Below are 25,270 nucleotides of genomic sequence, written 5' to 3'. Positions count from 1 at the left end.
TTATTTATATATGTTAAGGATTGGAATTTTTTTTCTTGATTAAATCTCAAATTATTTTTATTTTTTAATAAAAAGTTGACTTATTTTATCTACTGATTTTGGATTAATTAATTTCTTATCAAAATTAATATTTAAAAATTATGAATTTAAAAAACTAATACTTTATTATCTTCTTAGGACAACCTATGTTAAGGATAGATTAAAAAAATTTTAAAAAATAACTTAAATCTTTTGTTTGTAATCAATGGATTTGATATTTTGTTTTGCTTTGAAATGTAATTTTTTAACAATTTTAATTAGGATAACGATGTAATAATATATTACGAAAATAATATAATTTAAAATTTTAATAATATATTAGAGAAAAATATATATTATGTTTAAAATTTTAATATAAATTATAATACAATAATTTTTATATTTTATAATATTTAATATAAAATAAATAAATATAAATACACGAATTATCAAATTTAATTACATAATAAATTTTTTATCTCCTTCGTTTACTTTCTCCCGGACTCGTGGATCTTTGATCATATCCCATTTTTTTGGTACTTTTTTTCAAGTCCACAAAAAAAAAAAGATTGCAAACCTTTAGGCTGAACCAGAACAGAAAAAAGAAAAATACACAGTAAAATAATTGCATCTTCAGCTCTTCACTTATATTCATTTATTCACATTGCATTAGTGGATTTTCAAACACTAGATTTGCATCCAGTGCTGTATAATTTGTGCTCCAGCTCCCAACATCGGTATGGTCTCATATACCTTAATTATTAGTTAAAAGATTTAGAAAATCATTCATCAAGTCATCTTTAGCTGAATGAATATGATCATGGTGGAGGCAGAGCTCCTTGAAGGAACGAGGAAATCATAGTAAGAGCACGAGCTGGTTGGTAGCTTGGAACAAAATGTCCTGCTTCTCTAACTGTCACCAATGTCAGACCTTCATCCAGCAATTTTTAATCACTGAAACAGTGAAAAGAACTGTCAACTGTTTCTCTGGTAAATGAAAGCACAAATTTTTACCTCTTCATTGCTGGACCATGGACGCCAAGCTGTCTTGATTGGGAGATTGAGGATGTTTATTCCATACCTGGTTGAGGTAATTGGGACAGCTGCATCTACATCACCACTGCCAAATTGTTCCATCTTAGTTACAACTATTGCATTTCAAATTGATTCTTTGAACTTATTTCTTAAAATTGCAACTGATTCTCAATACAATACCCAACATAGCATTGCTCTTTCTGATAATTTTCAGTTACATAATAATTTTTTATGCTGGTAAATTCATCTTTCTTAGTAGATCTGTTAATTTTAAACATAATACTAAAAAAGACACAAAACCAACAGTTTAAAATTTTAGCAAAAATTGTACATGAATTAAAAAAAAAAAGTGTTTTTTAATATATTGATACAAATTACGATATGATAATTTTCGTGTTTTATACATGTTTAATATGAAATAAAAACAATAAGAATATATGAACTACCAAATCTATTTTGCATAGCAGTTAGGAATTTGTGTTGGACTTTCATGACCATTTTAATGTGTTTACTGTGTAGTTCCTTAAAATGTTACGAAATTAAGCTTTACCTGTATAGCCACACTCTGAGACCACTTGCCATGAGACTCTTGATAATAGGTAAGACAGTAGCAGGGCTATCACTCCAGTTAAATCCACTGGGGTATAGTGAAATACATTATTTCAGTTACATTAAAACAAAACAAATACTAACCAAATATTTTAATGAACTTAAAATAACACCCAGGACAACAGCAAAATGGCTATAACCTGCATTGATCCCACTGTGAAAGCTTAGCATGGAGAGCTGTCTGCACCTCTGCTCTATTCAGATAGGATATCATATAGTTGCCTGAGCATGGATCAAAACTGTTTACCTGGAATGAGAATCAATATGACTATATAAGTTATTCAACTTGAAAACAAATAGTCTAAATTGAATATTATGTTTCGATAAAACTAGTCAAAGCGGATTCTAACATCCAAATGCTTTTGCTGTGTTTAAGATTGACCTTGAAGGATGGATAAAGAAGAAACAAATGAATTTCAAATTTCATTAATTCATAGAGTTTCTTGGATAAATCTGGGTTTTTAACAGTGAGGTATTAATAATATTGAATGCAGTATGACTTACCGAACCAGATGAACCGTTTTTAGATGATGAAGAATATTCTTGACAAAGTGGGGCATAAATGTTGTAACCATCTATATCACCAGGCTCATTATACCCCTTTTCCATGAAGTCATAGCATTGTTTTGGATCCTTTCCATTAAATAAATGGCAATAGGTGTGGATTCCTTCGTTGGTTTCATCTGAGTTTAAAGCATGCGTCGATAAATAGTCAAATTGGCCCAAAAAACCAGTAGGATCATCAATCCACCCATTCCCAACCTGAATGTTTTATCATCACTCATCCCCAAAGTTAGGAGAAAATTGTTACAGAAGTAAACAAAGGTACAGACAGAAAGTCTACATATTTAGATATTGAACATACCGCAATGCCTTTAAGATTAATCAGTGTTTGATTTGAGGTTTTGCTGTTGAGAAGAATACTGTGAGCAAGCTGAGTCACATAGTGACCAGCGTAACTCTCTCTGGTTACTTAAAAGTCCCGGAATTTGTATTGTGGGAACCTCTCAAGCCAGTTTACTAGGAATGTGTAGGCATCTTCTGCAGTACTCTTGTCACCTGTACCGCCATAATCTGAGGTTGTATTCGAATAGGAAAAGCCTACTCCAGCTGGGGATTCCAAGAAGATCACATTCGCCACTGGCAAGCTCAATCAAAGTAGTAAGAATACATGGTTAATTTCATAATAAGTAGAGGAAGAACAGATTAGCTACAAGTGACAAGTCAAGTTTGCTGACCATTGTTCCATGCATAATTGTTCCGGGGAAGTGTTTTGCCATCGCTATTTACTCTGAAAGGTCCTAATTCCGTCATAGCTCCAGTTAATGAAGAACATCCTGGTCCTGAGATTGCCAGAAATTAAACCAAAGTGCCAAGATGAGAATGATAGGTAGGGGCCAAAAGCCTAAAACTATGCATCATATTGGTTGATACACACCTCCATTGAGCCATAAAACCAAAGGATTTGTAGAAGACTTCTCTGGGGACTCAGCAAAATAGTAGAAAAGTGCTCTGCCTGCCTGAGAATCAACAGTCACATATCCTGAGTATTGGTTAAAATCCACAGCATTAGGTTGTCCAGGCAATGCACCAATCTTATCAGTCACCATAGAGCCATCTTGAGGCTGGATGTAATTGGGAGAATACCCTGTTTTTTTATGGAACCATCCCACAGAATGTGATGGAGATGGTTTTTGTGACAATCTGGATTTGAGAAAGCTACTAAGGGTTTCAGCCTGATTGGCTTCGCCACAAGTGAGAAGGCCCAAAAGGCACATGCAGAGCAGCATCCACACAAGTTTCATGTTTTCTTGCCTACTAATTTGCTATTATCTGTGAAATGCCAAGGAAATTTATAGTTCTATATAATACTTTAGAGGGCGTCAAGATTGAGGCAACTAGATTTTTTTTTTTTTTTTGGTGATTGGGGCTTTCAAAGAAAAATGGACGATAGTTCCTTGTCCTCTCATTTTATGCAATTTTTAACAAAAACTTTCGACCAAACCAGCCGTTTTTCGTCTACTATATATACACATAGTAATACTCTGTAATATTGGATTGTTTTGGTTTCTTTACTTTCAAAGAAAAATGGTTCATCATTCTCATGCTTGGATTTATTGAATAGGATATCGATTCCCCGAGTTAAAATGAAAGGGAGACAGCTATTGATCAGCAAAATAGAACAATCATATAGGAATTGTCTCAAAATCAGTGAACCATCTATTTGGACGTTTTGAAATTTGTAAAACCAAGTTGTCTTTGTCATTATTTCAATTGGTAAATCCAACAGTACAAGTTCCTAAGAATTTCCTAGCCAGAGATCAAAGATGGAATGGAAGAGGCAGTTATTGGTAGTGAAAGATTTGTCAAGAATGAATTCTCATGAATATAGAAATAACAAGAACATGAGCTTGATAAAACAGCAGGGATATAATGCCAAACTTGGCCTGTTTTCTCTTTAATCAAATAACCTCGAAATATGCAGAATAAAGAAAGAGTATTAGGAAACAACTATAGATTAATTGTTGCATTCTTTTGCACATCATTTTCACCAATGATGCAATCGTTACTCGAATTGCCTTGAAAATATTTTCTCAAGAACTAAATAATTTGAAATTTATTTGCAAATGAATTGGTAGTAATTAATTATTCCCTCTCTTATAAGGATGAGCACTAATAGGTTGGAACCCATATAAGCGATAAAAGCTGATTATTTTGATTCAATTTATTTGATTTTGATATTAATCGATTAAGAAAATAGATTTATTTGATTAGTTTGATCGGTTAATGGTGTTCAAAATTATAGCCTAATAAATCAAATTAACCGACCCTAATAATTTATTAATAAATACTATTTTTTATATATAATATCAATACAAAATATTTTAAAACCATATATATACTATAATTTATTTTATATAATATAATATATAATATAAATATAAAATAACTTTTATATAATAATTATTTTTTGAATAGTTAAAATCGATCAAACCTATCAACTTAAGTCAGTTTAAATTATTTTGATTAGTCACTTTAATTTGATTTAATGTGATTAATTATTTTAAGTGAGATTAATTTAATGCCTTCTACTACTTTGTTCTATATATAATATATAATGTACAGTTTTTCTAGTCAATCTTAAAAAAAAATAAAATTGACCACTTGTCATTTTCAATTTAATTCCTTTGAGTCTCAACATTGATGTAAATGGATGAATGGGCTATTTCATCTCCTTCTACCTCTAATGTGTAAAAATTAAATTCCAATTATCTATCCTTCCTCAAAATAGAGGATTTGATTAAACAAAACAATAGCACAGCTGAATACAAGAATTAGAAAAAGTATCTCCAGCTGTGTCTCTATTTTCTTGTTGGGATTTTCAAATCCTACGGATCAATCATGGTGTGGAAGGAGGGAGAGTCCCTTGAAGAAATGATGAGATCAAGGTCAGTGCACGTTCAGGCTGGTAGCTTGGGACCAGATGCCCTGCTCCTCTAACTGTAGCTAATGTCAATCCTTCATACTCAACCACATACCCCCCAACCTGCATTAATAATATCACATTAACTCTGAATGAAACTGTATATTTGAGTGAGTGCTGCAAGGCAAATGAGGGCGGCTCAACTTTCTTATAATCAAAATTTTTTCCCCTTCCTACCTCTCTGTTGGTATACCATGCATGCCATGCAGCCTTGATAGGAAGCTTCAGAGTGTTCAAGGAATACCTAGTGGCAGCAACCGGCACACGTCCATCGGTGTCGCCACTGCAATTGCAATTACAATTTCAGGTGTAATTGCTGTAGTACTTGATAAAGTAAAGTTTTCGCTTAATTTCCCTTCATCGACTGATCAGTTCAATTACGATGAAATTAAAAACTTGCCTGTATACCCAGACGCTCACTCCACTGGCCATGATAATCTTGATAATAGGTAGAGTGGTAACTGGGCGATCTGTCCATGCATAATCTCTGCAAAGTCATATATAATGACCAGATCTATATGTTTAGTTAATCTAGATGATTAAAGCTATATATATATAATATTCAAGGATTAATGGAATAAAACTCAAATAGCAATCATTTTCAGTACCTGCAATGGGTCCATGTAATCTGATTTGCGTGGAGGGCCATTTGCACCTCTTTAATGTTTAGGTAATTCTCCACGTAATAGTTCGAGCAAGGATCAAAGTCGTGCACCTAAGAAATTTTTTTTAACAAAGTAAGAGCAATTAAACTTTTCGAATTTAAAATCAAACTTTGAAATAATTGGAATTGATTTTTTTTTTTTTATATAAAAGATGTCACGATCTGAAAATAAGACAAAAAATTATATTTAAATATTTGATTTATGGGATACCATTTTTTAAAAGTGAATTTATGAATTAATTGATTAGAGATGATGATGAATTATGAAATTTTGTTTTTGTGTTGGATATATATATATACTTAGAATAAAGAAAAAATATTAGAGCATTTCCAAAAACTCTCCTCTCTCCTTGTGATTTCTTTGTCTTTTATGTTATGTTTGCATCACTGATCTAATAGTTACTTACACTATAAGAAATTAAACTGGTTACCAAAAGAACCACGAAGGATTGCTTAATCAGAGAGACTTACTGAACCGTTTGAACCATTTTTTAAAGAAGTGTCAAGGCAAATTGGGGCGTAAATGTTGTAGATATCGATATCTCCTCTCTCATCCAGGGACTGACGGATGAAATCCGAGCATTTTTCAGAAAAAAAATCCTTGGCAAAGTCGCAGTACTTGTGGATTCCTTTGTAGGTTTCGTCTGAGTTTATAGCATGGGTCCGTAAATTATCATATATCCCCCATAAAGTTATGGACTCATGCAGCAACGCATTCCCTACCTGAAACATAAATCACCATCATCATCATTCAAAAAATGAATTAGCCTAAAATTATCTTAGGTAATGAACTAATTGATATCTAAGTGAATTGAACTTACAGCAATGCCTTTGAGGTTGATAACAGTTTGATTTGTGTTGTTGTTGTTGAGGAGAATGGTGTATGCTAGCTGAGGCACGTAGTGACCGGCATAACTCTCGCCTGCTATGAAAAAATCCCTGGTTTTATATTGAGGGAACCTCTCAAACCAGTTGACAAGAAAGGTATAGGCATCAATTGCAGTGGTCGTATCGCCAGCTTTGTCATAGTCAGAGGTTGTATTTGAATAAGAAAAGCCCACACCGGCTGGAGATTCAAGGAAGATCACATTTGCCACTGCCATCATTTATTGGAAATTAGTCCCAGCAATTTATCTAGTACAAAAGGAAACGAGTTACGGATGATGTCAAGCTGATGCTGATCATCACGCACCATTGTTCCATGCATAGTCATTCCTGAAGAGTGTTTGGCCATCACTATTTACTCTAAATGATCCTAACTCAGTCATGGCTCCCAACCCAAACGAGGAACATCCCGGTCCTGCAAATCCAACATTTAAGAGTTTGTAATTAAGACTTTGTAATAACTGTCATTTGTAAGAGCTAATAATAATACCTCCATTGAGCCACAAGACCAAGGGCTTAGTTGAAGAATTCTGGGGCGACTCGACAAAGTAATAGAACAACGCCCTACCAGCCTTTTGATCAACAGTCACATACCCTGAGTATTGATCAAAATCCACACCCTCAGGTTGTCCAGGTAATGCATCAATCTTGTCAGATTCCATCTTCCCATCTTGTGGCTCAATGCCGACGGGAGAGTACTCATTTAAGGCATCCAAGCCAGCCCAAGAATGTGAAACATGAGAATTTTCAGACCTCCTAGACATAAGCAACTTGAAAAGGATATCCCCTTGGCGGTCAGCTTCACCAAGGCTAAGATACCCCAGTAGGCAAAAAGAAAAGAGCAGCCATGCAAACAGGGCTCGTTTCTCCATTTTTGCTGCCATGCATGCACCTGTTGGCTTGACTTGAGCTTGTTTAGCAAAGGATGTAAAATTATAAATAGCAAAAAGGGCGGGAGAACTAAGGCGGTGGTTTGGCTTTCGGACTTTGGAGTGGTCGTGTTTGTACAAGAACCAAATGGATGTTGGGAAAAATAACACCCACGCGCAACAACTACACACAAAATAACAAGCTCAAATCAAGAATAAGAAAACACAAATATATTTGATTCAGCCCAACTCAAAATGGCCTACTCCAAACCTAATCCACTATCAAATAAATCTTTACAATTGTGAGACTTTTAGAATGAGAAAAGTCTCCTAAAACTCCTTACTCAAAACTTAACCCCCAAACCCAATTACACCCTTTAATAACCTACTCACTTAGCTATTCTCTTGGTGTCTAACTCTCTGGGGTTACCAAACTAAAACCAAAACATCTTATTTATAAGGGTGGAACCCTTTATACTTTTACTAAATTCCTGATGTGGGATACAAGACAAACTTAAACTCACTTAACTGGGATTCTGAGATTCAAGGCAAATCCCAACAAATCCTCCCTTGACTTGAATCTCTAAACACTTCAACAGTATCTGCAAAGCTAACATGCTTACATTTCTTCTTTTCTTTCATCACAGGCATTCCAGCAACTGAGCCTCCATCAAACATGTACAAGTGATTGACCCTATTCCCTTGTAGAATCACACTATCATTCTTATACACTTTCAACCAATCATTACTACCATAAAATGTGTACCCCCGAGAAGCTAACTCACCTAAAGCAATCAAATTGTAGTGACAATTTGGTACATACCTTACATGACGAAGTGTCCTAATAACACCATTGTGAGATCTAAGACGAACACTCTCAATGCCTTGAATCTGCACCTTTTCTTTGTTAGCAACCACAATATCCCCATACTTTTCATTCTCATTCAACTCCACAAAGCAGCTCCTATCATTGCAAACATGAACTGTAGCAGCTGAATCTAAAACCCAACCTTTATCACTTTTCAAAGTCTGGGTCTCATCCACACAAGTTGTCAAAACAACATCATCATCATCAGACAAGACAACAGCAATATCACTCTTTTCTTCATCTGATTTCTTCTCATCATTCGCCCTTTTGAAAGCAACCATATCCCTTCTCAGCTTCCTGCAGCGCACTTGGATATGTCCCTTCTTACCACAATAATAACATTCTATATCACTGTAATCTCTGTCTCTTGACTTGGATCTCCATCTCGATCCATTAATCCTCTTTTGAGTCTTCCCTCGATCAAAACCCTCTACAGCTAGTGTACTCTCCCCAGGTGATGAGTTTTGAGCTCCCATAAACCTTTCATTCTCACGTAATAGGGCAGTCACATCATCCAACTTTAAGGTAGACCTGCCTACCAACACAGTCTGAACTAAAGGCCTATAAGATTTGGACAAAGATGACAACAAAATTAAAGCTTTCTCTTCATCTTTTAACTCATCAACAGAAATCGCTAGCAATTGAGAAACCAATTTATTAAATTCATTCAGGTGATTATGAAGACTCATACCTTCTTCCATCTTCAGAGAATACAGATCCATCTTCAAACATAATCTATTAGTCAACGACTTCGAAGCATAAATACCTTCAAGCTTATCCCACAAACTCTTCGGAGTACTCTCAGTCAACACACTGTACTTTACTTCTGGAGCTAACGCCAATCTAATAGTACTAACAGCCTTCTTCTGAATCCTATTCCAATTAGCATTAGACATTCCCTCAGGCTTACTACTCTCTAATGCTTGATCCAACCCTTGTTGTACTAATAGATATTGAATCGTACTTTGCCATAACATAAAATTACTCTTTCTATCAAATAACGGAATCTCAAACTTAGACATAGATATACCAGACATACCTTCTTCAGACATCTTCAAATACTGCTTCACGATCTCTTGGACCCACGAACCTCGAACCTCGCTCTGATACCACTTGTTGGGAAATACCACAATACCCACGCGCAACAACCACACACAAAATAACAAGCTCAAATCAAGAATAGGAAAACACAAATATATTTGATTCAGCCCAACTCAAAATGGCCTACTCCAAACCTAATCCACTATCAAATAAATCTTTACAATTGTGAGACTTTTAGAATGAGAAAAGTCTCCTAAAACTCCTTACTCAAAACTTAACCCCCAAACCCAATTACACTCTTTAATAACCTACTCACTTAGCTATTCTCTTGGTATCTAACTCTCTGAAGTTACCAAACTAAAACCAAAACATCTTATTTATAAGGGTGGAACCCTTTATACTTTTACTAAATTCCTGATGTGGGATACAAGACAAACTCAAACTCACTTAACTAGAATTCTGAGATTCAAGGCAAATCCCAACAATGGACACATCAAAGAAATCCAAAACTGCAGGCCGGTTAATTGAATTCTATTAGAAATTGCATTTAACATATTTAGAAAATTGTCCTCTCTCATTGTCTGTGTATATGTACAATTCTAATTTGTTACGATCATCTTACAGGGGGAAACTATACCCTGGTCTATTTGAATGACTTTTTTCGTATTTAAAAGAAAAAAAAGTACTCATTAAAATCAAACCTTTTTTTTTTTTACAAAAGAAAAGGAATAAATAAAATCAAACTTAATTGGATTTAGTAGTGTGTGTTCAATAGAAATAGTAATGAGTTAGGTGGGATGAATTTTTATTAATCTCGGCCTCGACTTTATATTTATAATATCTGAATTTGATAAATTTTTTTTTATTTTTACATTCAAATTTGACCTGATAATGTATAAAATTATATTCGATCTGACCTAACATAAAATTAATAAAATATTATTTTTTATGTAAATATAAAATTAAATAAATGATTAAAAAATAATATAATATATATATATATATTATTACGACATACAAGGTTACATTATCAAAATTACTTATGTGGATGCTTAAGTGGATAATCTCTTTAATGACACATAACATAATATTTATATTATTTTATTTATCAAATAAAATTTTTAATAAATTATTTAAATTAAATATTTTGGATAATTATTTAAATTGAAATTGATATCTATCTAAGATTAAAATTTTTGCATAAGATTTAAATTCAAATATATTAAATCATAATTTATCTTTTCTTTTTAAATTTAAGGGCAATTTCAAATATATATACTTAATAAAATTTTATTTTCTGTCAAACAATTCTATTTAATATATATTTTAAATTTTATTATTTTTAGATAATTATTGAAATTCAAATTAAAATCTATTAAAAATTGAAAATTATTTAATAGATTATTTAAATTTAATACTTTTAGATAAGTTAATAAATTATTGACTAAAAAGCACATATTTTAAAGTAATAAAAACTTATATCTTTATATGAGAATATGAGATATTTGAATATTGATAAAAAAGTTAGATAAAAATATATTTTTACTTTGAAAACAAATATAATGTTTTATTTATGTTCTACTTCAAATATTTTTATATTATATATTTGGTTAATTTATTTATTTCTCTTTAGTCCATAACTTTTTTTTAATTTTGCTTAGATTGATTATAATTAATTTTTTGAATTATATATTTTTTGTTTTATTCATTTATTCAATGCTTTTATTCTCTGTTAATTTATTAACATATTTATTTTTATTATTGTATATATTCAATCTTGACAAATTAATATGTAAATTTACATTCTCTTTTTCCTTTTGCTATACTTTTTATTATTGAGTTTTTTTATCTACAATGGATTATATGAAAAGAATGATTATCACTATCATATTTAACTCACAAAAAATATTATCAATTATGTTAAAAAAATTTAAAAAAAATATTTCAAAAAAAAGTTTATAATTGTAACATAAAGAATTATTGTTTCTCTTTTATCTAAAAAATAACTTTATTTTGTTGACATATATAGAAATAATTGTTAGCCCAATACATTTGTCTAATAATTACTTAAAATATGTAAAAAATAAGAATTAATAAAAATCAAATGTTTATAACAAAATTAATAATTGTGATTTGTTGATCAATCAAATATATAAATATATATACACCACCTAATCAACATTACGATAAAAATAATTATTAATTTTAACTATTTAAATATTGATTCTTGATTTTTTATCAAACAAGAAAAAATCAGTAGCAAAATTTTTAGTATTTAACAAATAAATTGAAGAAATTATTTTTCAATGAAAAAATGGATTTTTATAATTATTGAAAATTTACAACAGTTTATATTTTTTTTAGATGAACAATATCATTTATAATATATTATGTATAAATTATCATTTAATTATAACTTAGCATTTTATAAATATATGATTATATATTAGATAAATAATTAAAAAATATATTTAAAATTACGAAAAATTTAATAAAAAATGCGATACATTGTATAGGTTAAAAAAATTGATTTTATATATATTGGATCGAGATGAGATAGATTTATCTAAAATTTAATCCAATTTTTTTTATTTTATCTAATTTGATCTGATCCAAAATTTAATTTTTTTTCAAAAAATTAACCTTTTGAAAATTGGTTGAATCGAATTGAAAATCGTTGAAAACAAATTGAGCTCAACGTTAATTTCTTGCTGCAAAATTACAGAAACGACATCCTTTTTCTCTTCTTTGAATGTCTTTTTCTTCGCTCTATCTTCATCCTTTCGGGGGTGGATTTCTTTCTACGTAGTAAAAATTACTATCACAATCACATAATTTTCGATATGTATCAAAATAATACATTATCAGAAAAATTATTAAACAAACAAACAAATCAACATAAATTTGAATGTAGTAAACCCACATATAAAATAAAGAATTATATATATACAATTAGAATTTTAATAATATATAACTAGAATTATATAAAGGATTGTATGAGTCTCAATAGATTTCAATGAAAGTAGGATATCAAATTAATTTTTAATAACAAATACTTATTTTACAAAGAATATTCTAAGTGTAAAATACGATAAATGATTATAAATATTGAAATTTAAATTTCAAACATATTAAATTTATTTTTTAAAAATGGTTGCATAAATTAAATGAATTATATTTCAAATTTATAATACATAATCTTTTGACTTAGCAAATTAATTGATAATAAAAATTAAGAATAAGAGTATGCAACAATTCAGAATAATTTAAAATTATCTTAATTTGACATGAAAGAGAGGCTTTTATAAGAATTTCAATGGATTAAAACTTTCACTTTACCTACTTACCAACAACAATTCATAAATGCTTATTATCGATCGGGGAAAAAAGGTAATATGTTACAATCTTGAAATTTAATTTTTTTTTTTTTTTTTGCTATGAGCAATTTGTAATTGAATTTTAACACTAATAATTCTAGCTTTAATATAATATTACCACAAGAGTAGATTCGATAATTTAAAATATGACATGATAATACGATATAAAAATTATATAAATAAATAATACAAAGATAATACGATTTAAAATTTTTAAAAAAATCATAAATAAATTTAATAAAATAAAAAATATATTTTATATTTTCATATCGATACAAATCATGACATGTAATTTTTATATAAAATATAATTAAATATAATATTTTATACGATACAATAATATAAATGATCAAACCTAATAATATAAATTATCAAACCTAAATCAAAGCGACAATGAAGATGACAATAAGCAATTGCTTGCTTACCAAACCCAAAATGATTATAAAATAAAAAAAAAATTAAGCATAGTTGTTTGGTCATGATCATGTTTGTTTAGATATTCATTCCCCTAAAAATCTATGATGACTCACATTCAACTCAAACTCAAAAGTTAAGCAAGAATGGACCATTTGTAGCCAGAATGAAACATGATCATATCATTATTAAAAAAAATATGATTATATATATATATTTTCTTTTTAAGTGACAAAAATTTTACTTTGATCGGATGAACATCATAATATAATCATAATCATAAATTTTTAATTTTATAATAAATGAAAATCATTTAAAATATTTCATTGAACAAATTTTTTTAATAAAAATTTAACTGATAAAATTAAATTTACAATGATAATTTCTAAACTTAAACATACAAAACAAATATCGTAAACATAAATAAAAAAAAAATAACATCGTAAACGCTGAAAAAAGAACACATTTTTAACATGCTGTATCATAAGCTTAAAAACCATCTCAAAGATCTTTGAAGAAAAAAAAAAATCATTTTTTATCTATGCTTCTCGCCCTAGCTTGACTGCCCAACGGTTGAGTAGGCTGTGAAATTTTGCGGGATTAGCTTTCCTTGGATCTTGAATTGTGATTCAACCGCCATTTTTGGCCGAAAACAACCTTTTTTTTTTTTTTTTTATCAAATCAAATTATAAAAAGTTAAAAAAAATAGTGGTAAGTGAGAGGATAATAATAAAGGCCTACAAAAGAAGCGGAGGGAGAGCAGAATGGAAAGGTGATGTGTAAATGAGCCAAGTCTCTCTTCGCTCTCTTGCGCCGTTCTCTTCTCTTTCTCTTGCCCAAAAGCTCTCTTTACCTTCTCCCTTGTTTGGCTCTCTCCCTCTTTCCTTCTCCACAAACTCTCCTCCCTCCTTTCTCCGCTTCTCTCTCCGATCTTTGTCTCTCAGGTAATCTCGTTTCTTTCTTTGTTTTTGTTTTTTTTTTTATTATTGTATTTATGTTTCTGTTTAGAAACGAAAGCCGAAAAGGAAAAAAAATTGAGCTTTTGGTGATACAGTTAAGCGAAATTGAAACCTGTTTTGAAATTCCTTACTTTTAGGATCTAAAAAATGTTTATAATTTGATCCAAACACTGCCGACTTTCTTTTTATTTCCTTTTCTGAGTAACCAAACAGACTAACAAGTCAGTTCTTTTCCTATTTCGTTTCTATGTATTTTCTCTACTGATTTTGGATTTTTTTCCTGTCTCCTGTAATGTGGAGTATATAATTTTTCAAGTTTATGAGGTCTTATGGGTATATTATTTTACTTATTTAAATATGTAATTCAAGTTTGTTGGATTCGAATTTTCTCCCGTCCAAAATTGTACCTTTTAAAAAATTCTTAATTTTTAACTAGTTATGCTTCAATATGAATTTAATACTTTAAATATAGTTTTAAATTACTCCTTTCGATAACAAAAGGAAATACTGTGTTTGATTTTACTTGCAAAGATCTTGGCTTTTGGTTGAATCTGAATTTGATATCATAATACAACTCTATATTCTGAAACAGAGCAATGGCATCCCACATTGTTGGCTACCCTCGGATGGGACCAAAGAGGGAGTTAAAGTTTGCATTGGAATCTTTCTGGGATGGTAAAAGCAGTGCCGAGGAGTTGCAGAAGGTGGCGGCAGATCTTAGGTTATCCATCTGGAAACAAATGGCTGAGGCCGGAATTAAGTATATTCCTAGCAACACATTTTCATACTATGATCAGGTGTTGGACAACACGGCAATGCTTGGTGCGGTCCCTCCTAGATACGGTTGGAATGGTGGTGAGATTGGTTTCGATGTTTATTTCTCGATGGCTAGGGGTAATGCCTCTGTGCCTGCTATGGAAATGACCAAGTGGTTTGACACCAACTAGTAAGTGGCAGATCCTTTGTATAGAGTACTTTTCGCAAATTTTGTCTTATTTCTCTCAACATTAATGATATTTATCATTTTGAAGTCACTACATTGTCCCGGAATTGGGACCAGATGTTAAGTTCTCCTATGCATCTCACAAGGCTGTGGATGAATACAAGGAGGCCAAAGCTGTGAGTTTGCTACATTCTCATCCTTTCCTTTTTTGTCTCTTTTAGCTTTTTTCTTAGTAAAATTTTTTTAAGTCAACAGGGAAGTTCTGATTTTCATTTTTGTTTTGTTATTTTAGTTCATTATCCCTAAGCTATCAAATTTGTATCTTTTTGTGCTTCTTTGGGAAGAGTGACACCCTTAAAATTTGAAAGAATTGCCACATTATTTCTTTTTAAGAAATGCTTAGGCATGTATAATTTTCATGAGATTCATTTGACTATAAAAATAATGCAGAAGGGACTCTTCTTTTCTGTGGCAAATTTTTTTTTCTCTAATTTTTTTGTTTGGAGGCTCGATGGAGTAAGAATATGTAAACAAGTCCCATAGAATAAGCCGGGAAGATGTAGAATTAGCTAAAACCGAATTTTACATATATCATAATGAAATTGACACCCATTGATCCAGATTTCATGGGTTTACTTTTATGGTACCAGCTTTGCAGATGAAAGTTGTGATTTAAGAGGAATATTTATTTTAGCCCTATCACATGGCTTCCAAGTCAGAAAATGATTGCTTGTCATTTAGAATGTCCTCTTAGGAGTATTTTACTTGGGCAAATTGTTCATTTATTGTAAAAAGATGTTTTAAGGTTCTTTTTTCACTTTATTGATGGTGATGGAAAAATAAATTCTCTACCTAATTGTGTTTGTGGAGATGATAATTTTTATCTCATTTTTGTGGTGCAGCTCGGAATTGACACTGTCCCTGTTCTTATAGGCCCTGTGTCTTACTTGTTGCTATCAAAACCAGCAAAGGGTGTGGATAAATCCTTCTCTCTTCTTTCACTAATTGACAAGATCCTGCCAATTTACAAGTAAGGCACTAAGCTGTTTGCTTGACCTTGGTGAATCTGCAGATTATGGGGCCAAGCTATTCTGAAATCAGCGCAGGCATATTGTCTTAAGTGCTTACTAATAGTTGTTACTTGACAGGGAAGTTCTTTCTGAACTAAAAGCAGCTGGTGTAACATGGATTCAGTTTGATGAGCCCACCCTTGTGTTGGATCTTGAGTCGCACCAACTGCAAGCATTTACTCATGCCTACTCAGAACTAGAGTCATCTTTATCTGGCTTGAATGTTCTTATTGAAACTTACTTTGCTGATGTTCCTGTTGAGACATACAAAATACTTACTTCATTAAATGGTGTAGCTGGCTTTGGATTTGATTTAGTTCGTGGAACAAAAACACTTGACTTGATAAAGAGTGGATTTCCCTCTGATAAGTACTTGTTTGCTGGATTGGTTGATGGACGAAACATTTGGGCTAATGATCTTGCTTCTTCGCTTTGTACCTTACAGGCTCTTGAGGGTATTGTTGGCAAAGGTATTTAGACATAACTACATTCATTTCCACTTGGAATTTGAGTACATAATTTACTGAAAGTTAAGAACAATATTTGTTTTGTTCTCCTACAGACAAAGTTATAGTCTCTACATCATGCTCTCTTCTCCACACTGCCGTGGACCTTGTGAATGAAACTAAGTTAGACAATCAGCTCAAGTCCTGGCTTGCATTTGCAGCACAAAAAATAGTTGAAGTAAATGCCTTGGCCAAGGCATTTGTCGGACAAAAGGACGAGGTATATCTTTCTTACTAGTTTTGGTGGGTTAATGCTAAAGATTATACACTGTTGCAAGTTTTAAGTGGTGTTGATCAACAACTATAGAACTTTATAGAAGATATATTTTTAGCCATGTATGAGTTTTCCACTTGTTTTACATTCCAGATGCTTGAATTACATCCCACAACCTCCTTCGCTGTAAAACAGCAAGCTTGCATCTTTCTTTACCTTTCTTCTTTTCTTGGTTATCAATCTAGTGGGCAGAGAAATGATGTTGCACTAAAACTTTGAAATATGTAGTTTATGATCTAAGTATTCATTGTGGTGCAGTCAGTTGAAATGCTCAGGCATCTTATTGTTTTGTCTTTTATGCAGGCATTTTTTGCTTCCAATGCTATGGCTCATGCTTCAAGAAAATCCTCTCCTAGAGTGACAAATGAAGCTGTGCAGAAGGCTGTATGTAGTTTTCAGAGAACAGTTGCTGTCATTCATTTTCGAAATGTCTAATGTGACCTTGTGTTTACTTGCATTGGTTTTTTCTTGCTTAGGCTGCTGCCTTGAGGGATTCTGAGCATCGCCGTGCGACAAATGTAAGTGCTAGACTGGATGCTCAGCAGAAGAAGTTGAACCTACCAATCCTTCCTACCACCACTATTGGATCTTTCCCTCAAACCATGGACCTTAGAAGAGTGCGTAGAGAGTACAAGGCTAAGAAGTGAGATACTTGCTCTTTTTTATGTTGTTATTCAAATCTTTATTTTTGTTGCATAATAAACCAGTTTTTCCCATATATTTGTAGGATCTCTGAAAATGATTATGTCACTGCCATCAAGGAGGAAATTAACAAAGTTGTCAAGCTCCAGGAAGAGCTTGACATTGATGTTTTGGTGCATGGAGAGCCAGAGGTAAGTTTTTTTTTATCATGATTAGTATGGTTAGGGATGCCTAAACTTCTCATGGGAATAAAGATCTTAATTTCTCATTGTCTTTTGCAAATGTACTTTTTCAATGTAGAGAAATGACATGGTTGAGTACTTTGGAGAGCAATTATCTGGTTTTGCCTTTACTGTGAATGGGTGGGTCCAGTCATATGGATCCCGTTGTGTCAAGCCTCCTATTATTTATGGTGATGTGAGCCGCCCCAAGGCTATGACTGTCTTTTGGTCTTCAACAGCTCAGAGTATGACTAAACGACCTATGAAAGGAATGCTGACTGGACCTGTTACGATTCTGAACTGGTCCTTTGTGAGAAACGACCAGCCAAGGTGAGTAATGCAAAACTGTTATAATGCAAAGTTAGATATTTTCCATTCTTTTAACTCCATATTGTTTCCTTTTTTAGGCATGAAACCTGCTACCAGATTGCCTTGGCCATTAAGGATGAGGTTCAAGATCTTGAGAAGGCTAGCATTACTGTTATCCAGATTGATGAGGCTGCTTTAAGAGAGGGTTTGCCTCTTAGGAAATCTGAGCAATCTTTCTATCTGGAATGGGCTGTTCACTCCTTCCGGATTACTAATTGTGATGTCAAAGACACTACTCAGGTTTCTAATTCCTAACCCCTTTTTAGTATGGCGTCAACAAAACTACTTGGTTTCTCAAACCTACAGCAATTTTATATATCAATAGTCTTTTAAAACATGTCAGATGCATGCATTTGAAGGGTAAGAACAATAAAATTCAGCAATGGTTGATGCTTCTAAAACAGTGAAAATTCTAAGAAATCAAAGAAAAGAATCTTTCTCTTTTCTTTTGAAAAAGGAAAATGCTTTGAAATGACACAAATTTGTACAACCTTATTAGCATTTGTTAATAGGATTCAATATGGAATGTTTCTGTATAAAATTGAATGCACTTATACTAAAAGCTTGGATTTGTTTTCTGAACATGATGTTGCAAATATATTGGACAGATTCACACTCACATGTGTTACTCAAACTTCAATGACATCATTCACTCAATTATAAACATGGATGCTGATGTGATCACCATTGAGAACTCGAGATCAGATGAAAAGCTTCTATCGGTCTTCCGTGATGGTGTCAAATATGGAGCCGGAATTGGTCCTGGTGTGTATGACATTCATTCTCCTAGGATCCCATCTACCGAAGAAGTTGCTGACCGGATCAACAAGATGCTTGCAGTCCTTGAGAGCAATATTCTGTGGGTCAATCCTGATTGCGGTCTCAAGACACGCAAATACTCTGAAGTCCAGCCTGCTCTTACCAACATGGTTGCAGCTGCCAAGCTCATCCGTACCCGGTTGGCAAGTGCTAAGTGAGTTTACGAGATGCCATGAGATTATCTCGCAAGCTTTTAGAATGGAAAAGATCTGCCAGAGCTTGAATAATGTTTCTGCTTTCTGTTGAAATGATTTACATTTTTTTTCTTTGCTTAGGAGTTAATTGATATGTATTCGTATCATCTTAATATATACATATCCTTTGATTTCCCCGAGGCATGAAGCAGAATCGCCATTATTCTCTAAAAGTTGTATCGTATTTTACATGTGTTTATAAAAAAAAAAAAAAGGTTAAAGTAACTTCATGATCATTCGTAGTTAATCCTTTCTCTTGAGCATCAATCTTCAATGGAATGATACGGAAACCAGTTGAAGTCCGCCCATAATATTCAGCTGAACAACAGGACAAAAAACTGGGAAGTTAAAAGAAGAAACAATTTATGCGAAGCATTGCTAGGCTTGAAAAACAAGGGAGTTTGATTAGCGAATTGCTTCAAGAGCATGAGAAGATCGTTGTATGCCAAGATTGGAGATTGACAGAAAGGTAAGAGGTAATGGAGTTTTTGGAATTGGAAATTCAGAAAAGCAAAATGGCAAAAGTTGTTGATGGAGGTTGAGAGCCCGCTTTGGCAATATGTTGAAAAGAAGACTAGTTTGAATTGGAAGAGATGTTTCGAAAGGACTTGCAGCAAAGGTGAAGAAACTTCAAGACTGGAATAAGAACTTGGCCCAAAGACAATAGGCTTGCAAATTCTCTTTATTATTATTTTTTTAAAAAGAGAGAATACTAAGCTCAATTGGCAAATACTATCACTGGATGAGTGGTTATCGTTAATATTTAAATTAGTACAATTTTATAGTCATACTTTTATTTTTTAAACGAATTTTAAAATAATTAAAAACTATTTTAAAATTCAAAAAATAATTTTACAAATATATTGCAATAAAAAAAATTTGTAGAGTTAAAATCTGAAAAAAATTTTAATTTTATTTATTTTCTTTCCTTGAAATGCTTACAACATAATATGTTGAATTTATTATAGGCTAGGGACTAAGGATGATAGAGATGAAATAGAAGAAGTAGGAAGGCAGGCAGAGCAGCCCTTTGATTTGAATAGTAAAAAACTTAGAGGAAAACACAATCACGAATCTTTCGTCTCTTACGACGTTTCTGTCCACCATTTGCTTTCTTTTCCTTTGCCTTTTTGCTTCTCTTGGTATCCATTGCCAACTCCCTCCTTCTGTCAAAATTCAAATCAACGCTTTCCACTCTTATTAGTCATATTAGGCTTTCTTTCTTTCTTTCTTTCTTTTTTTTTTTCTTTTCTTTTAATAGTCAAAAAACAATCAATCAATTTAAAAAGTCTCCACTAACCCCAAAAATAAAAGAAAAATGCAACATGTTAATATCCTCTCTCCCACCAGACATACCAAATTGGTAAACCTAGATTACCTCGTCCTTTTTACTATTTATTACTTCTAGCGAAAGGAAAAAGGAAAGCTTTTTACTATTTATTACTTCAAGCGAAAAGAAAAAGGAAAGCTTGGGGAATTAAATACCATGGCGAAGAATCGAATAACACTAATAGCAATTGATGAAAGTGGATTCGACATCGGGCAACAGGAGCCAATTTTTGGAATAGTAGGTGACCTCACCACTCTTTACTTTGTATGAAGGCAGGCCTTTAATTGTACAATTCCAAATGAACCCAAAGATTTTGTCAACACCACACTACTGTCTACTGAATTTTAATTCCATTGGTCAAAAAAAAAGAGGATTTTTCCGGATGGCATCAGATGCTTTTCCATCGGGACAATACTGGTCCAATTACAACTTATAAACTAACACCTATATATATTCCCATCTAATGGGGAAAATATTCTGAATCATAAGCATCCAGCATGAAGAATATTATATATATATATATGAAATCTTATAATTTTGCAAAAAATTTCTTCGGCTTTACCCTAACTCCATGAAAATTGTTTTCCTAGCAAGAACCATTTTTCTTTGACAGAAAAACAACATCCGTAGCATCTTTCAAGCAGCCGAGTCCACAGCACCCACCATATATGATTGACCGGAAAATACTTGCTATCAATCTTAAGAGACTTGACTCATTTTCTCTATTTAGGAGCACCAAACCATTTTTGTTTCTTTTGCTAGAGATTTCCTCGTTCTAATACAGCAGAAAGCCATCAATCTTTCGGGTTTTTTTTTTCCTTGTTCTCATCTTCGTCGGAATGAGTAAAACCTTAAATGTAGGCGCCTTTGTTTTGGTGACACTAATGAGCATTCTTTTATTTCGTTCAAAATTTTTTAACCATGGCTCTGTCAAAACAAACAGCTTTACCACCCTAGTTTAAAGTAGTAGAGGTAAACGACAGATATCCCTTGAAATTTTTCCTCGAAAGTGGGAAAGAGAAGATCAACCCAAACTTAGAACTTTGAAAAATACGAGAAACAAACAAAAACTGAAACTTTGACAACCAGGTTTGTCCCATATTATATACTTGGGCCAAACAATATCACACAACAAAAAATTGTAAGCTCAACCATTTTTGTTTTTTATGAGATAACGAGCAGTACTGAAAATCGATTAGACAGCCATAGAAAATAAAGATACACCGAAATTTTGAAATATGGTAAAAATTTAGTCACCCATAAGTAATAACAAGGAATCTTGCAAATTGTTCTAGGTTCATGGAACCAAGAATAGAAAGAAACACCAAATGTAAGGGATAGACACTAAAAACCCAGGCTACTGAACAAAAAACAGAGCAAACAAGTAGGATACTAAGGTCCAGTCCACAAAACAATGCAAACAAGAAACAGACAACCACCCAGCAGATGCTAGTAACATAAAAACATAGATGTCCTATTGATAAATATAAAAATCTTAGCAAACTTATCTGCCCTGTTCCTTTTTTTCCCATTTTTGGATCTTGGTTATGGTTGGAGAGGTCCTTACTTGGCCATCATGACTTTAACGAACTCCTCATAGTTGATCTGCCCATCACCGTCAACATCGGCTTCACGGATCATCTCATCAACTTCCTCGTCTGTAAGCTTCTCACCAAGATTTGTCATTACATGGCGAAGCTCAGCAGCAGATATGAATCCATTCTGGTCCTTGTCAAACACCCTGAATGCCTCTTTAAGTTCCTCCTCAGAGTCAGTATCCTTCATCTTCCTTGCCATGAGGTTGAGGAATTCAGGAAAATCAATGGTCCCATTACCATCAGCATCAACTTCATTAATCATATCTTGGAGTTCTGCCTCAGTAGGGTTCTGCCCAAGAGATCGCATCACAGTCCCCAGCTCCTTGGTAGTGATGCAACCTGGAGCACGGGCAAGAATAAAAGCAACAAAATAAGACTACAATATTATATTGGTTAAGAAACAATCAACATAAATAAATAAATTTGGCTAGAAAAACAAGCAGACAATTACTGTAATACCTAAAGAAGACAAAAAGGCACAATAATATTTCGAATAAAAAGATAATTGATGACTTTCAAACTTTTCTAATGCCATAAATGTCTGCCAAGATACTTCACAAAGACGAATGCATGACCAACCAAGTACTGAAGAGGACAGTGAACAACTTTTCCAAGGTGCCAAAAAATAAAGACATTGATGCTTGGGCAGCAATGTATTCAGTCTAACTTATCAAGCTACAATAATCTCGCCAATGATAAGTTTCAGAATGCATAGATATCCACAATTATAACTGATACACCAAAGATGAAATTGCACATAAAAGCTACACATTTTCCAGTCATCAACTAATTCGATATCCTTTAAGTAATAAGTACCAAACACAATGTTTTATGTTTATGATTACAGATAACAAATTGAACAATTGAATCATCCACAGCAAGTCGTGAAATCTCGTGACCTAGCAATGCCACCCACATTTCGATCGTAGATGCATAACTATCAAGCTTACTCAGTACAACCATAAAATCTGATTTTCAGGATGGAACAATGAGTCCATGAGTTTACGACTTAAGGCATCTCCAATAAAATACTAATAATAGTCCTATGTTTCAATATAGGTTGAAAATGCAGGTTCAATCAAAGTCACGTCCAAAATCTAAGAAATATTCGCTAATTAAATTAAAAATTTACACAAAGCAAATGCAACCTTCAATCACGATTAAATCACAAATAAATCAAATCAGCAAATGGCAATCCAAATCTCAAACATAAATTATGCAACAAACCACCAAATAAAATAATGATATAGGCAGGTCATGTTTGCATCTAAAAAGATCTAACCTTAACAAGTCGAATAAATGAAATCAATTAGACGACTGAGAAAGGTCAACAATAATGATAATGAAAAAAAATTAAACCGATAAAATAAGAGCCACAACAATCAAAATCAAAGAAATGAAATCAAAAAAAGAAGATCAAGCAGTTAATAAATTCATACATCGGAACCCTAGATCCGGCACATCATTCAAATCACAAAAGAAAACGACCCCAAAATCAAATACAAAAAAAATTAAGCATAAAAAAAAGAAACGATGTTTAGATCTGCGAATCTCAGCTGAATCGAACGAAGAATTACTAAAACATAATTAAAAATGAAAAACATTAAGAACAAAAAAGAGAGAAGTTAGAGAAGGGACCATCGCCATCCTTGTCAAAGAGGCTAAAAGCCTCCTTGAACTCAGAGATCTGGTCGTCGGTAAGCTGATCGGCCATATTTTTCTTCTTATCTTCAGATTTTCTTTTCTGAAAAAGGTGCTTGGGGAAAGTCTACAAGGTAATCGATAGGGGTGTGCAAGGTTGAATGTGAAAAATATAAAAGGGGCATAGCAGGGCTATATAAATGGCCCAATGTTCGGCCCAACACAAATTAAGGCATCTGATTCTCCCTAATCCGCACGCATTTGCTCCTTTTTTTTTTTTTTTTTTTCCTTTCTTTCTTTTTTTGAATTTTATTTATTGAAAATATATTTTCCTTTATCTGCCTTAAATATTTTTCCTTTTGCTGCCATGAGAAGCCCTATTTATTTGATTTTTAAGTTTTCAATTATTGAGTTTTGAAAAAGAATTATGGAATAAAATAGAATTTCAATTAATTACGTATTATAAATATAGTAATTTTTTTTTTATAAAACCTCTCAATAATCTTAAAAATTATTTATTTCTAAATTATTAAATTCTTTGAGTGACTAGGCTTAAAAGTAATTTTCTTCAACTATAATCTGTAGTTTCCTTTTATGTCTTAATTTGATACTTAATAAATAATAATATATGGTTTGAAAATACCAAATGAAAGTTAATTCTAATAAGGTAGTATCAGTTAAAGGTGCATATCCACTGGTATTTCTAAAAGGAGAATTGTGGCGTGGTGTAGTTAGGAGATTATTCCGCGTAGTCGGTTATTGACTTATAGTCTATTGGCCACAAAATCCACAATTACAAGAGTTGAAATCCCTAACAAACGTACCTGAAAAAGGAAGAAATGCAAAAGAAAGTTTCTAGAGACACCGAGAGATATCAATTATAGAATATATGAGATAAAGGAGAAAATTCTATGTGTTTTTTTTTAAATTTTTTTTAAGGTTGTAGCTAGGGCGAATTTATACTTTGAAATAAAATGTTTATAGGCATTTCAAAAATAAAAAATAAAAAAAATTCATAAATATCTTCAAAGAAGGGACGCAAATTAGAATGAAAATCCAAGTTTTAACATTTGAATTTGAAACTCAAATTTATTATATATTATTTTTTGAAGATTACATAAATCAATTTTAACAAAATCATAATTTTTTTAAGAAAAAAAATTCACTTACATTAATATAATTTTTACATTTTTTATCATTGTATCAAAATTATTAAATTTAAAATATTATTTTAATTTAAATGAATCATAAATTTAATCTTATTTCATAGATAAAAAAAATATAAAAATTACACACTAAAATAAATGAATCCTTACTTTCTTTTTTTAATTCTTAATTTGCCATTTACCTTCATATTTCTATTTATTTAATTCACATGAGCTAAATCCTGTTGAAACTGCAGGCTGTAACATGGTAAAAAAAACTTGTAAATCCAGAATA

At 32.1% G+C, this 25,270-nt stretch overlaps 3 protein-coding genes and 1 pseudogene across 3 annotated transcripts; 1 reads left to right on the top strand and 3 right to left on the bottom strand.

Annotated features, from left to right (window-relative positions):
* Positions 1–777: 777 nt before the first annotated feature.
* On the bottom strand, positions 778–3,898 carry LOC111285595 (serine carboxypeptidase 1-like; annotated as a pseudogene).
* Positions 3,899–4,858: 960 nt separating this feature from the next.
* LOC111285414 (serine carboxypeptidase 1-like) lies at positions 4,859–7,966 on the bottom strand. The gene is made up of 8 exons (XM_022874862.2): positions 7,186–7,966; positions 7,003–7,110; positions 6,632–6,906; positions 6,282–6,533; positions 5,755–5,861; positions 5,547–5,633; positions 5,324–5,429; positions 4,859–5,209 (listed from the first exon to the last, which is right to left on the bottom strand). Exons 1-8 carry the CDS (start codon positions 7,577–7,579, stop codon positions 5,063–5,065), a joined length of 1,476 nt encoding a protein of 491 aa, XP_022730597.2. The 5' UTR covers positions 7,580–7,966; the 3' UTR covers positions 4,859–5,062.
* Positions 7,967–14,025: 6,059 nt separating this feature from the next.
* On the top strand, positions 14,026–19,405 carry LOC111285002 (5-methyltetrahydropteroyltriglutamate--homocysteine methyltransferase-like). Its single transcript, XM_022874208.2, has 12 exons — positions 14,026–14,208; positions 14,816–15,169; positions 15,255–15,342; positions 16,069–16,196; positions 16,315–16,706; positions 16,799–16,962; positions 17,320–17,400; positions 17,493–17,659; positions 17,744–17,849; positions 17,959–18,209; positions 18,287–18,488; positions 18,857–19,405. The coding sequence occupies exons 1-12, from the start codon at positions 14,048–14,050 to the stop codon at positions 19,223–19,225; spliced, it is 2,463 nt and encodes an 820-aa protein (XP_022729943.1). The 5' UTR covers positions 14,026–14,047; the 3' UTR covers positions 19,226–19,405.
* A 2,415-nt stretch (positions 19,406–21,820) lies between these two features.
* On the bottom strand, positions 21,821–23,995 carry LOC111284807 (calmodulin-7). Its single transcript, XM_022873769.2, has 2 exons — positions 23,828–23,995; positions 21,821–22,528 (listed from the first exon to the last, which is right to left on the bottom strand). Exons 1-2 carry the CDS (start codon positions 23,901–23,903, stop codon positions 22,155–22,157), a joined length of 450 nt encoding a protein of 149 aa, XP_022729504.1. The 5' UTR covers positions 23,904–23,995; the 3' UTR covers positions 21,821–22,154.
* Between the last annotated feature and the right edge of the window lie 1,275 nt (positions 23,996–25,270).

Source organism: Durio zibethinus, chromosome 6 (assembly GCF_047325235.1).
Source record: "Durio zibethinus cultivar Kanyao isolate XHJ-2024 chromosome 6, ASM4732523v1, whole genome shotgun sequence".
Taxonomy (NCBI): domain Eukaryota; kingdom Viridiplantae; phylum Streptophyta; class Magnoliopsida; order Malvales; family Malvaceae; genus Durio; species Durio zibethinus.
The sequence above is the reverse complement of the archived record's forward strand: the minus strand, read 5'-3'. Positions and strand labels throughout refer to the sequence as shown.

Bases quoted from the DNA above. Each gene is read 5' to 3' on its own strand.
- LOC111285414 (XM_022874862.2), bottom strand. From the start codon at position 7,579: ATGGCAGCAAAAATGGAGAAACGAGCCCTGTTTGCATGGCTGCTCTTT. The intron at 6,907-7,002 runs GTGCGTGATGAT...AAATGATGGCAG, and splicing joins TGACTATGCATGGAACAATG to TGGCAAATGTGATCTTCCTT. The intron at 5,210-5,323 runs GTAGGAAGGGGA...TTATTAATGCAG, and splicing joins CATGGTATACCAACAGAGAG to GTTGGGGGGTATGTGGTTGA.
- LOC111285002 (XM_022874208.2), top strand. From the start codon at position 14,048: ATGAGCCAAGTCTCTCTTCGCTCTCTTGCGCCGTTCTCTTCTCTTTCT. The intron at 14,209-14,815 runs GTAATCTCGTTT...ATTCTGAAACAG, and splicing joins CTCCGATCTTTGTCTCTCAG to AGCAATGGCATCCCACATTG. The intron at 17,850-17,958 runs GTAAGTTTTTTT...TTTTCAATGTAG, and splicing joins TGGTGCATGGAGAGCCAGAG to AGAAATGACATGGTTGAGTA.
- LOC111284807 (XM_022873769.2), bottom strand. From the start codon at position 23,903: ATGGCCGATCAGCTTACCGACGACCAGATCTCTGAGTTCAAGGAGGCT. The intron at 22,529-23,827 runs GTCCCTTCTCTA...CCCGTGCTCCAG, and splicing joins CTTTGACAAGGATGGCGATG to GTTGCATCACTACCAAGGAG.